The 13,693-nt window shown below is 47.8% G+C and overlaps 1 protein-coding gene across 1 annotated transcript in view; it reads left to right on the forward strand.

Annotated features, from left to right (window-relative positions):
• Positions 1-10,753, forward strand: part of COL17A1 (collagen type XVII alpha 1 chain) — a 61,738-nt gene extending 50,985 nt beyond the window's left edge. The window contains exons 38-57 of the mRNA XM_027738592.2: positions 27-80; positions 202-243; positions 1,029-1,085; positions 1,258-1,317; positions 1,840-1,866; positions 1,954-1,995; positions 2,153-2,209; positions 2,581-2,628; positions 3,285-3,398; positions 3,660-3,797; positions 4,382-4,465; positions 5,440-5,568; positions 6,648-6,737; positions 7,294-7,407; positions 7,644-7,796; positions 8,538-8,957; positions 9,149-9,289; positions 9,876-9,938; positions 10,156-10,227; positions 10,394-10,753. Of these exons, the coding sequence (XP_027594393.1) occupies positions 27-80; positions 202-243; positions 1,029-1,085; positions 1,258-1,317; positions 1,840-1,866; positions 1,954-1,995; positions 2,153-2,209; positions 2,581-2,628; positions 3,285-3,398; positions 3,660-3,797; positions 4,382-4,465; positions 5,440-5,568; positions 6,648-6,737; positions 7,294-7,407; positions 7,644-7,796; positions 8,538-8,957; positions 9,149-9,289; positions 9,876-9,938; positions 10,156-10,227; positions 10,394-10,443 (1,955 nt within the window). The 3' untranslated portion in view covers positions 10,444-10,753. The remainder of the gene's footprint in view (positions 1-26; positions 81-201; positions 244-1,028; positions 1,086-1,257; positions 1,318-1,839; positions 1,867-1,953; positions 1,996-2,152; positions 2,210-2,580; positions 2,629-3,284; positions 3,399-3,659; positions 3,798-4,381; positions 4,466-5,439; positions 5,569-6,647; positions 6,738-7,293; positions 7,408-7,643; positions 7,797-8,537; positions 8,958-9,148; positions 9,290-9,875; positions 9,939-10,155; positions 10,228-10,393) is intronic.
• Positions 10,754-13,693: the final 2,940 nt, after the last annotated feature.

Consider the following 13,693-nt stretch of genomic DNA (forward strand, 5'->3'; position numbering starts at 1 on the left):
TGTTTGTGTGTGTTTCTTTTGCACAGTGCTGGGAGATTTACAAGGGCGAGCAGGACCACCAGGTCCCCCTGGACCACCAGGTAGGTAATACAGCAGAGCTCAGTACTTAAGCAGGGGGATGCTCATACACGTGGCACATTTCTGGGCCATGCAGTTTGCTGAGTAAATATTCTATAATACCTCTGTTTCTTTTGTCATCAGGTGAATCTGTGCAGGGACTTCCTGGACCTCGTGGTCCACCAGGTAAGAGCTTGTTCCTCTGAAATAAAACAGAAAAGTGGGAGGTTTTTCCAGTGCCTCTATTCTGTGCCTTTCAGTATCCCAGATCTTGTACCTGGTGGAATTTAGTAGGCCTGACTTTACTGGAAGCAATATGTCCCATAGTGGGTTCCTACTAACACAATTTCACTGCAGCAAGATGCCACCCAACAGAGGACATTTGCTTTGGCAGAGGTTTCCAGCCAGATTAGTATTCATAAAAACCATATTTTTTGGAAAGACACCCAAAGTTTTCAAGTTCCCAAAGGAAGTAACTGCAATCAATTCCATATTTATTTCTTACTTTTCCAGCCTTAACTTCCAGCTGTGGACAGATGGGGAGGTTCTTATCGTGAGGAACATATCCCCACTCCCCCTCCTACATAGATTTCCCTTCAACAACCAGAAGAGGGGAGGTGAAGGAGGACATGAGACAGGAGCACAAACCCATTCCTTGCTCTCTGCTCAGTAGGAAGAGGGGGCAGGTCAGGTGTATGAACATTCCCTTTCATTGTAGTGAAGGCCAGCTGCCATAGGCACCCTGTACCACAAAGAAAAGAGTCTCTCTGTCTTTTGTCTGCTACAGTGGCAAATTATAATGAAAATTAACTAAGAGGGATAGATGTGTGTGGAGAAAATGATGATATGAATATCCATTGGGAAATACTTGAGCTAAGGCCGTGGCTGGAGATGTAGCAGCTCTGACATGCATTTACATACATTGCTGACGCTCATCTTTCCTGAAGCCTTTTTGTGTCTCTTTTGCCTAGGATTACCAGGACCTCCAGGCCCACCAGGGAGACCAGGATCTTCCATGTCCACCTCAGGTAGGTTCTTATCACTCATTCCCTCACCTATACCCTGGGAATGTCCTGTTGGGGTTCCAGAAAGCACATACTTGGCTGGGACCAGGTGGAGCCAGAGAAACCTTGTGTCATATTCTGTTGGGTGTCATGTTCTGCTGGATATCATGAAGAAATCTTTTTGTTTTAATTACAGAAGGATTCTTCACGGGCCCACCAGGTCCACCAGGACCACCAGGCCCGAAGGGAGACCAAGGTGGGTATATCCTGCTGCCTCACCAAAGTGCTAGATGGATTTCACCACTTTAGACTGAAAAGAAGGAAGGATGGGCTTGAGCGCAGAAAGCATCCTGCCTTTCTGTGGCTGTAAGAAAGCTTAACACAGGTGTCACCAAGCAGGGACTCCTGTCTGCCATAAAACAAGTCAGTCTTTTTCGGAGAAATTTGTTGGCCTCCAGTACTGGTGGCAAGGCAATCACTGTAATCCCATCCCAACTTTTCAAGCCCATTAGATTCAAGAGCATTCAGAGCTTCAAATTTGCCATTGAAGGGGAACAGTCTTTTTGCAAAATGCGCTGTGGACTGAGTCAGTGGAAGGAGGGGTCCCTGTGAGTTGTAGCTCAGATCTCAGTTGGCAAGAAATCGTGGCACCCACTACCTTTACCCATGTCTCTCCTGCAAATTGAAGGCCAAGATAATACGCTGCAATGTGGGCTGGGATGTTGCAGAGGAGAGTAAAGCAACCAATAACACTGTTCCTCTGCTCCCCCGTTTACAGGCGAACGAGGTCCACGAGGACTCACGGGTAAGGAGGTTTCCAGAAGGTGTCAGTGGGGTTCAGGGTAGGTTGCCTGTGTATATAACTGCTCCTCCATTTTTGTGTCCCACACAGGAGAACCGGGTGAACCTGGCCTTTCCGCATTCTCCTCCCATGGTTAGTCTGTGCCCCCTATCCCCTTTTGAATTCATTGCCCCTAGGCTGAAACCAGGGGCAAAATTCTGCTCTGTTGGTTTTAGCTTGGTTTTAGTGGAGCCAGGATTTTGTCCGCTTTATTCCTGTGAATCTCTGACTCTCCTTCTGCAATTTCCAGGTGAAAGAGTCACCATACAGGGTCCCCCAGGCCCACCAGGCCCACCTGGACCAAAAGGTGATGTTTAAAATCTTCTTTCTTTCTTTCTTTGCTTATGGCCTCACACAGCAAGCAAGGTTGAGACCTTGACAGAACTTGGTCCTTTGGTAACTACAGCTGTGCTCTCCCTGCCTTTTCAGGCAGAGCAGGATTATGGCAATAGAATTGCTCTGAGCACAAGGCACTTGAGCAGGTCACAGAAGGCTCAGGAAAGCTGCTGTAGCCTCTTCCTTATTCCCAACAAGCTGTTAATTCAAGACAGTCATTACAAGGACTGGGTAGTTGCTTCTCGGACAACATTTAGCTCAACTGTTTTACATGACCAAGCTATGTAACATGCAGTGACCCCCATTACAACTGTCTGTCTCCCTTCCCTCACTGTTTTCCAGGTGATGCAGGTGTCCCAGGTGCTCCCGGCATCCCAGGAGCATCTCGAGGTAAGAGGCCAGATGGTGGTTAATATTAACAAGGCTCTGATATTAACAAGGAATGCTGACATTCCGGTGGAGACTTTGAAAAAGCTCCTTTGACTTTTACCAGTGAGGTTGCCAATATAATGCTGATGAGATTTCTGTCCAAAACCTCTTTTTGCACAGCTTTCCTTTAATCATAAAATTTAAAAATTGTTAGTTTTCTTTTTTCCAGCTTACTGGGAATCCTTTGAGCCAGAGTTTTTCCTCTGTGTGAGTAGGTTTTTGAACTGGTGCTGCCCAGGCTGACTGGGATTGGGAGCAGCGGGGCAGTGAGGTTAGACTAATGAGCTTGAGTGCTTTATAATCTCCATCTGTATTCTGCACAGCATTGCACTGTGGTGCACAAACTGACCAGTTCTGCCCATTCAAAGTTCTCTGGACTCAGCCCTGCAGAGCTGCATGGGCTGAGTTACAAGATGCTGGAATAATTGAAGACATTATACTTCCAAATAGCCCATGCACAGACTGTGTTTAGAGATGGAGGGGGAGCCCCTCCCTAGTCCATTTCCAAAGGTCTTTCCAGACACGTTGGAAGGGCTTGATGCAAATACGCTTTAGCATCACTTGGTCTAATGCAACCATGCCAAAACCATTCCTTCTCCTTACAATGCTTTCTGTAGGTGGATCCAGGCAAATTCAGGGGCCCCCAGGACCTCCTGGGCCACCCGGTCCTCCTGGCCCAGGTGGAAGTTCATCTCAAGAGATTCAGCAGTATGTCACTGACTACCTGAAGAGTGAGTATAACGAGATTTTTGCTGTGGGTCAGCAATGCATGCCTATCACTCTTTTGCTCCCTGAGCCCTTGTTCCCCCTTTAGAAACAGCAGCCCTATTACTCTGGACTTAATTCTGTTGAATACTGTGAAGTGCTGTTGCCCACTGTGACCTCTGCAGAACTGTCCTTCTGTTTTCCTGTTCTTTGCCAGGTCTGGTAATTGTGCAAATCGTCAGTCTTCCCTCTTACTGATGTGGGCATATCTTGGGCTTCCTACCTAGGTGACAACGTAAGACATTATTTGACTGGTGCCCAGGGCCCACCAGGCCCTCCGGGCCCACCTGGAGTTATCACCACTGCAGATGGGATGACCCTGGATTATGCAGAGCTGGCTACCCGTATTATGAGCTATATGACAAGTAAGCACCGTGTTGGTAAGCTCTGTACTGAGCCAGACTCTCAGCTAAGCTTGTACAGCACCTGGGAGGTGAGAACCAGAGGAGAAGCAACAGTCTTTAAATAGCAGCATCTCAACCATACTCATCTTCAGCAGTCTTGGCCCAGGATTCCACAGAGTTGAGGTGCCCTTTCAGCCTGGTCCTATTTTAATGGTTAGATTAACTAGCAGTTGCTGCTGTTTAAAATGTCTCACAGTAAACATTTGCTGTTAGACCCTTTAACACCCCAAGACCCAAACAGAGGTGCCTTTATTTTGTATATGCAGTCCCAAGTATTCTGGGGTTGTCTTGTAGGCTTGGGGCCCTGCTAAAGTAAATGAAATTCCCAGAGCTTTTGGAAGTAGCCTGGAAACTCTGTCAGAGAAGCACAGACCACACAGCTGTGTAGACAACCAGGATGTATGAGATAGCAACTGATTCATAGTTGGGGGCATGAGAAGCCCATTCTACCAGTTAAACTGGATTAATTCAGCTTTCCTTTGTCCCCTCCTGACCCCTCTTCAACTTCTGTCTCATCCTGATGTAAAACCTTTTCATTCCGACAGGCTCTTCAGGTCGCTATGAGTCATTTGCCAGCTCAGCATCAACTACATCCATTTTGTACCAAGAACTTCTGGACCTGCTGCAGCGTAAGTGACCCTCAAGGGAATGTGAGACTAGGGGTAAAGCATCCCATCATCCTAGAGATCTGTCTTTCCCTTCCAGTCTCCTGCCTCCAGCTGGCGTTACCTGCACCTGCTTCAGAGGGCAAAGGGCTGCCATAGGTGCTGCTGAGTGACCTGTGAAGTCTCCTTCCATGTTCTTTTGAGACAGATTCATGTGTCTTGTACTGGAGAGTTCACCTGCTTTTCAGAAGTTTCCTTACCTTTGTTACCCTTTTGCTTTTCGTACCCACAGTTAGAACTCTCTTACTCTCTCCCCTCCATTCCCCTCCTTGTCTAAGTGGCATCTGCCTGTGTCCTTCCTTTTCAGGAATTCCCACAATTTTCCCCAGTCTCCCTCCCACTAAACCTTGTTCACCCACTGAATCTTTCCAGCTCCCCCACTCTCTTAGGGTTCCCCTCATTCCTTTTGCCCACCCCAAAGTCTTGCTATGTTATTGTCCTTAAGGTAAGGGAGATCCCCAGCTCTGTTCTTTTCTATACACTGTTACTGTGGAGTGATAGATAATCCTCCAGGATGTCATTTTGCTGTGCCTGAGGTCATTGATGATGCTGGCCAGCCCTGAGCTCCAAATGGCTACTGGAATGCCACACACCTCAGCATGGTCTTTTCCCAACTGAGCTGCTTTTTATTCCTTTTACCCAAGATGTCGTCCAAGGTGTCCCAAAGAAATAGAGCACAAAGCAGTCCCTTTAGCAATCCAAATTCTCATCTGCCTCAAACCCTTGTAGTAGGAGATTCCCAGCTCTGCCACAAATGTTTCTGGCACCACACACAGGACAGTTCACGCTCAGAAAAGACTGGGGGAAAGAGCTTTGCATCCACAGGTTTTGATGCTCTCCTCAGGGGTGGGGGCTCAGCTCACGGGCTGGGAATTCCTCACACCTGGTGTCTGTGCAGCAGCTGGATGGCCTTAAAAGGTGCATTTTTTCATTTCTAGGAGAAGAAATTCGTCAGTATCTCATTGGACCTCGGGGCCCACCAGGACCTCCTGGACCAGGGGGAGATGGCACATCTCTGTCACTGGATTATGATGAGCTGACCAGGCGGTTTATCAGCTATTTGACAAGTAATGGTCTTTATTAGTGTGTGTTTCCCTCTGTTCCTTTGGGTGCTCAGCAGAAAGCTCCTGCTGTCAGTCACTGAAAACAATTCCAGTGTTGACTGTGTGAATCCCTATGTACTGAGACCTCCTCACAGGGACTGTGAGAGACTTGGAAGAGAGCAAAGGTACCCTGTAGCTAAGATACTACCCACAGTCTCTAAGAATGAGTGCTTACGTTGTTAAAAGTTGAGCTTAGGAACATAATTTCACCTTAGCCATCTTAGAAGTACCATTGACAGCTTTAAGTACCTTTTATAACCCATTTCTTACTGGCTCTGTGGCCAGGATATATCTCCCTGTGAAAGAGGTCTGTGCTCACTCAGCCTGCACAGGCAACAGATTCTTAGAAGTTTAAAGTTAATCAAAACAAATTCCGTGTCTCTGCTTCATTTTCCCTTCTGTAGTAGGGTGATATAGTATGTAAGAACTGTTGGACAGAGAGGACCTGGAGCATCCCCAGCAGCAGGGCTGAAAAGCCTAATCCTTGTAGCTCCAACTATCTGCTTGGGAGCACAGCCTGGTCTATGCCCAGTCTCTCTGAACTGCCCTTGGAGACCAGGTCTCACTAGTGGACTGCTCCTAAGATGGAGGGAATTTCCTATTTGGGTCTGGAAGCAGGAAACTGCAGTTTAATGGCAGTTTACAGCTCAAGCAGGACAGCTGCATTTTGTCAGCACAGACATTTCATTAAAGCAAATCACAAAGTGCAGAGTGTTGCCCCAGAGCTGCAGACACAGGGAGAGCAGCACATGCATCAGCCTGCAGTCTGAGAGTGCCCCCGCCATGTCATGGGTTCATGGGGTGCAGAGCTTTTGCCAAGAATAGAGGCCTGATCCCTGCCTGTCTGCAGGTGTCCTTGTGTTGGGGTTGATGGGCAAGCTCTAACTCCAAGTCCAGAACAAGGCTTGATCTCTGGTTCCCAGCACAACCTGCTGATGAGAACACTCCATGCTGCAGGAGTCCCTCCTGCATTGCCTGTGAACAAGCCCTGCAGCCTGTCTGCTCATACTGTTCTGATAACATGGGTCTGTTTGATTTTGCAGGTTCTGGTATGAGCATTGGACTTCCTGGACCACCTGGGCCTCCAGGGACTCCTGGTATATCCTACAGTGACCTCACAGCATACCTGAGAAGTAAGTGAACTTCTTTGCTCCCCTGCTGTGGGTGCCCACACAGCCCTGAGATCTTTTTTTACAACCTTAATCACAGAATTTCCCCTTTTGCCCATCATGACAAATATAATCCTGTATGAATAAACTCTGATGGCCCCTTGTCCTTAGCAGGACTGCAGACCTCTGGGCTATGCCAGGACCTGCACACACCACAAGGGGCTGCAGCTGGATCATTGTTCTCCTGTAGGGAGCAGCAGAGATGATATTTTAGGAATGGGCATGGAGGAGCCCTTTGTTGTATCCATACTCTGCAGCATAAAGGTGTAATTTCTTCTGTCACTCTTTAAAAGTATATTTAAAAAACAGGGACTTCTACTCTCTCTGGAATCTCCTGACTTTCCAATGTGATGTCTACACACAGGGAAGTGAGGTGCCCCAGGAAGGCTGCACCAGAAGGTGCTGGGGAGAAAAAAGTACCTTATACTTGGCTGTATCTGGCATTACCTGTATTGTCAGGGAACATTCATCAGGGTTGTGGTTGTTTGGGTGACTTCTTTTCTTATCTTGTGTCTTACAGACTCCGAATTCAGTGGATTTGTTGGGCCCCCTGGTCCTGCAGGGCCCCCAGGACCTCCAGGGATCCCTGGAACACCAGGCACCACTTTGGAGGATGTCTCTGCCTACCTACAAAGTAAAGCACTTGTGTTTCTCACAGAGATTCTGTTTGTAGGTGGTGGGGGAGCTGAGGCCGAGATTTAGCTTATGAGGGGTGAGACTACTCACTGATAACAAGGTCACTTTAAAGAAAAAAATCTCATCGTTATCATCTGTAAAGGAATGGAAATTGGGGTTGGAAACATTCAAGATCCCCAGACGTGATTTCCTTGTCTTCTTACTGATGCAAAATAATTCTTTCTCTCTCTCAAGATGTGGGATACTCTTCCCTTTCTGGAGTCCGGGGCCCACCTGGTCCTCCTGGCCCTCCAGGACCCCCAGGCTTCTCAGGAACTGGCCTTTTGTCCTATGCTGACATCACCCACAGCGATGAGTTCAGGAGTGAGCTGATCCAGTACCTGAAGAGTAAGGAGACACCATCCATCCTTCCTGCACACATTCCAAGCCATGCTTTGCCCCGTGTAGGTGCTCTCTGCCACAGCTGAGGCATTCCTGTAGGAGTCTTCCCTGAACTGGGGCTGCAGAAACACCTTACCTCTACAGCCAGGTCTATGTTGTGCTGCATCCTGCAGGGTTGTCTCCTCTCAGTCCAACTGCCCGTCCAAGGTCCATGTTGTGACACAACAGGGACAGGCACTGGGCACTTAAAATTGGCCTGTGCTGAATAGCGAGTCCCCAGTAAGGACACTGGCAGAGTTTTGCCATGGGAAAAGCATTTTCTTTGGCAAGCACCTGCCCCCAGAGCAATGGATGATTCAGGGGTTGGAAGGCAGCACTGAGGCAGCTGTGAAGCAGCTTTGGTCTGAGCTCATCCTGCCAAGTCATCCAGGGCAGTCTTTCAAAAACACGAGGCTCTCCTCACTTTTGGGAGACTGGTCACAGAATGGCTGTTTTGTCAGAGGTGCTGAAATTAGCTCGAGAGGAGTGCACCCTTCTGCAAAGTTAGTGGGCATGTTCCCAAGACTGGGCACACAAAACTGTGGGAAGGAGGAGGGTGCCACCTGTAGAGATCAAAATTGAAATACTTGCCTGCTGCCTGAGAAGTGGCACTGGATGAGGGTTGGTGGGAAAAAATTTCACTCAGGTGGTAGCACAGGACCTCTGCCAAGCCCAGTGTCCCTGAAGTTCTCCCCTTGTATTTTGCAGGTGATGAAGTTCGAAGCTACATCTCAGGGCCGCCTGGGCCCCCTGGGCCACGGGGACCACCAGGACCCAAAGGAGACAGTGGTTTCATGGCTGGGTCTATGTCTTCATCCTACCAAGGGTTACGAACTTCTGAGCGCTCACATGGAGGATCCCTTGGTGCTGAGGGCTCCCATGGGGGGTCGCTGGGCTCAAGCAGCCCATATGGCAGCTCCATGAGCAGGATGTCCTCTTACCACTCCTCAGCGGGCAGCGATGGCACTTACGGTGCCTCCATGGGTGGTGATGGGACTTACGATGGGTTGCTGACGGAGGAGGAATCCCACAGCAGATCAGCGGGTTCAAGCAGATCCTATAGCAATTCCTTCTCTGGTTCCCTGGATTACAACGAGCTGGCACTCCGTGTGTCAGAGAGCCTACAGAGTGAGTGAAAAGCCTGCTTGTCCTGACCCTCCCTGTCCCAGACTACAACTCCTAACCCCCTGTGCCTGCTGTCACGCTGGTCACTTCCCTCCCCTTCCTGCTGCCTACCACTCTCCCTTACACCTTCCTGCCTCAGCATCCAGCCACAGTTCTCCTAGAGCTCCTTTCAAATGACATCTTTAATTCCTCAGGCCGAGGTATTCTTCAGGACCTGATGTCTTACACCGCACAAGGACCCGCAGGTCCCCCAGGCCCTCCTGGTCCCCCTGGCATCAGCAAGGTCTTTGCAGCCTATGGCAATGTCACTGAGGACCTCATGGACTTCTTTAGAAGTAAGTGACGCTGACTTGCCATTTCTGGCTCATGCATATGAGATCTCCCCAGACTCTCACAGACCTAATGAATCTTTTCACCTTTGCACGTTGCAAAAGCCAAGGTACACCACTGGAGGTGGATGGTCTTTCCATCTCCTTCCTCCCTTGCTGGGGAGGTGCAGTCTTATCATTAGGAAGGACATCAGTTTTTCCCACTGTTTGTGAAAAACTCATCCCAAACCCTGAAGGTCTCCAGGCTTGCAATCTGTGTGGCCCATTTTAACATGGCTGGGCTGGCACATGTACAAATACATGAGTCAACTGCTCACTCTGCTCTCAGATTCCTTGCCCTGAGCACAGGCCAGCTCCAGCCCTGGTGACAGCCAGGACACCCAGAGAAGGTGGCAGAGCAGGGCTGGTGAAATGCCATCACAGCCTATCCCTGGAACTTTGCTGGGACCAAAACCATTTGTGAAAAACTTTCTCTATCAGTCTCATCCCATTTAACTGAGATAAATGACCTTCCAGGGTGACCCGCTGCTTCTCTGAGTAAGCACAGTGGTTTGTCCCTCTCATTCATCCTCTTCTTTATTTCCCTCTGCAGCTTATGGTGCCATCCAGGGGCCACCTGGTGAAAAGGGAGAGAGGGGTTATCCTGGACCCAAAGGTAAGGCTTGCCATCCTTTCCCTCTTTAGCCCTGTGAGGCCCAGGAAGCAGCACTGTGACCACAGCACTGCTCAAGGTCACACCTTCCTACAGTGAAGGTGGCACCTTCAGGATCTCAGCCAAAATGTTGTCCTGCCTTGGCCTCCCTTACCTTGGTCTGTCCCTGTCCATGAGCCACTTGTGCTCAAGGGAAAACTTGGTTTTCTCATCCCTTTAGGTGACCCTGGACCAATGGGCCCACCAGGACGACAAGGGCACAGGGGACCGAAAGGAGAGAAGGGAGAGAAAGGTATGAACACCTGCCATCCCCAGGAGAGCAGGGTTTGCCTGTCAGGGAGTGAAGGATTCCCCAGGCACCAGCCCATCACTGGGAATGGCTGGAAAACACTCTTTTGGATCTTTTGTCTTCCTACATGAATTTTTCAAATAACTCCTTTTTACTTTATTGTCTCTAGGTGAACAAGTGTATGTTGGCAGAAGAAAAAGAAGAAATGTTGGGGTTTAAGGAAAGAGGCAGCTCAGTTCTGCACAGGGCAGCAATCCCAGCAGCCTGTAGAGAATTAGCCTGACTCTTCACTGCCTTAATGCTAAACAGTCCTTTGCCACTCAGCTGACCCCTTAGACTTGATAGTTCAGTGTTGCTGCAGAGATCTGAATGTCTCCTGTACGTGTCCAGCATGGCCCCAGTGTGGGTGTTTGCTCCTGTTACTGATGTTTGCCTGCCTGACCCTGAGCTCCCAGGCTAAGGGCTTCCTGTCTCACCTAGTCCAGGCTTCCTGTATTGCTCCCAGCTATGTAAAAACCTGGTTTTTTTTTAACAAGTAGCCAACTATCCAGCAAAAAAAAAAAAAAGAAAGCAATTCCACCCCCACCAAATGCTGTGCTTTGTCAGGGATCAGATGCAGGATCAGCCCACAGGATACAAGACCCTGCAAGATACCGTGGGACTGAGCTTGCACCGCACTGGGATTCCCTCTCCACAAACCCTGCTGGCCCTAAGTGTGAGGCAGCAGCACAGCAAGACAGGACATGCACAGGGACCAAACAGAAGCACTTTTAAAAGTAATTTGTTTATCTTTTTAAAAATATTTTTGTATTTTTTCTGGTTTTCTAAACACTGGGGAAACATAATTTTAATGTAAACAGCCCAATTAAAGTGTGTTTTTAAGCCAATCCCTGAACTACTCAGGACCACCTTTCTGTGCTTGCAGGTTGTGTTGTGGGGCAGGGTGAGGCACCTGAGAGGGGTCTGAGGTACAGCAGTAAAATACAATGGCACAATGTTAAATACTTTTTACGCTCAGTTATTGTAAAAATTCTGAATTGTCCCCTTCACTCCAACATCACTTGTATTTCATGCAAGTTTTCCATCAACAAAACAGAGACAATCTCAGCAAACTGTGATTTTTTTATTGTATTTACAGCAAAATTATTACAATATTCTACAGAAAGCCATGAAATCAATTACTTTTAAAAACAAGACCAAAAAAAAAAAAACAAACCAAAATCATTGTATGGCTGCTACTGCAAGTTCACTTCCATGAGCTGTACAGAAACCCCTAGCCAATTATTCATCCATCTCATGATTTTTGGTTGCTTTCTGTAAGGCAAAAGTAACTTGTTTTGCAGTTAACACAAAACATTCAATGAACTGCTGGGAGAACACGAGGCCGGCGGTGCCTCAGTGGATGTGCTTTGTCACAGGACTGTGACAGGACTCCCGCTCTGCTTGGCTTGCTGACAGAACATGTGGGTGACAGCTCAATGTCAGATTTGACTCCATGTCCCTTTCTAGTTTCTGTTCTTTCCACCATTTTAGGACTGATACTGTAAAAGAGGCCTTACCACTTAGTTTGGTAATTGGGGAAGAGATTTTGGAAAATCAGAGTAACTTTGGGCTCGGCCACTCCCTTTTGCTTTTGGTACAATGGAAGCACATGAGCCTTTAGTGATGAGTTGGGTCAGAGCGTGTTTGTATTCAAGGGGTTGTTCTTCTCTGGCACCACTGACTGCCCCAATGCCAGATGTGCAAAGGAGCTACAGAAATGAAGCACAAGAATTGAGGTGGGAGAAAGGGGGCAGAAAACAACTAAAAGTTCTGTAAAAGAGAAACACTGTAGAATTTTCTTTTGTCTTCTCCCCTTTATCTGTTCTCATCTTTGGAAGACTGAGAAACAACAGGGCATCCTGGCCTTGGCTTGCCTGTGAACAAGGAAGGTTATTTCTCTCTGACCTTATTTCAACTGCTGTGAAGATGGCAGAAGTAGTCTGAAAATGGGAAATGTGCACGGACACATCAACGCAAGGAAGTTTCTGAGACCAAGAAGTACAGGTTTTGACACAAAATGACAAGAATATAAATGTTAACATAGAAGGCAGAGAACTTATGTACACAGTGACTGTCCTAAACACTCCTCCCTCCCCCTTCCTCCAACAACCAGAGTCACTGTCCTGAAAAACTTGCCCCACTTCCCCAGCTGAACCAAGAAACAGGAGTTCAGTGGAAGCAGCCAGCACTGAGCTTATTTGCACATTTCAGTTTCCAGCAAGATCAGTGTTTGAGGTCCTGGGAGCTGCAGCTGCACAGCAGCTCTGAAAATCAGGCTGCCTAAAAGTGGACTTAAGTGCCTGAATTTAAAACACCTTATTCAAGTCTTTCCTATACCAAAGCATCCTTGAAATTCTTGCAAGACAGATACTGTTTCAGCTGGAGAACCAACTTAAACTTCCAGCGTGATTTTGCTGTCACAAAAGACATGGCGTGATGAAAGAAATTTCTTTGCTGCTTTGTTTGGCTGCATCTTAGTTAAGGTGCTACATTTCTTATTTATTAAGAAAAATAATTCAGTAGCATGGAGTTGTCATAAAGTCCTCTGGGACAGAAGAATAATTTTTTAAACTGTGTGATTGATTAGATATTGAATACCCATGAAAGTAATTTTAAAAGGGTATTAGCTGAAAAGATTATCTGGAAAAAAGGATGCAGCTCAACTGGATTTAACAGTATTTTAACTGATGTGAAAAATCACTGTGAGTGAATGCCAGCAGTCAGGACAGCAGCCCTGCCACCTTGGAATTGGAATTCAGGTGTCAATTCAAATAAAGGTTTTCCTTCAGAAGGCATTTATAAATCAGGATCCATCTACTCAATCATAAGGATAACAACCTCAATATCATATCTTTACATACCATACACACTTCTTGTGCATTCAGCAGAGACAGCAGAGCACTTGGAGAAGGAAAATTTGTTTTATGGGAATCAGAGAGGATCAAATGTTGGAGTATTTCTCCCTCACTGAAGTAAACTGCAAAGTTCCCCTGGGACACTGGGAGGCCAAGGCCTGAGCCAGACCATTCCCCCCAGGACTGGTAACCTCTCCTCAGCCAGCCCCACTCAGGAGAGATGTAGAGTCTCCAAAAATCAGGGGCACAGGAGCCCCCAGAGAGCTCCCCGGGCTACCGGCAGCACTGCGTTAGTCGAGGACTGGAGAGCCTGCACACAGCTGAGTGCCAGGAACTCAGGGCGTGAGCAGAGCCAGGGGCTCGTCCTTACGAGGCCCTTTCCCATAAAAGCTGACTTAGCAGATGCCCAAATCTGCTTTCAGAGCTCAGGAAGCACATGTGAAGTTTGACCCCATCAGAGGCCAGGGGCCTGCAGGCAGGTTTTCTGTGAGGATCAGCTGTAAATACAGGAGGACAACCCATACACTGACTGCAATCCAGGCACTTATTGCCTTGCTCGTTTTCCTGTGGAC

This window comes from Pipra filicauda, unplaced genomic scaffold (assembly GCF_003945595.2).
Source record: "Pipra filicauda isolate LSUMZ 115617 unplaced genomic scaffold, ASM394559v2 scaffold85_size2586006_pilon, whole genome shotgun sequence".
NCBI classification, from domain to species: Eukaryota; Metazoa; Chordata; class Aves; order Passeriformes; family Pipridae; genus Pipra; species Pipra filicauda.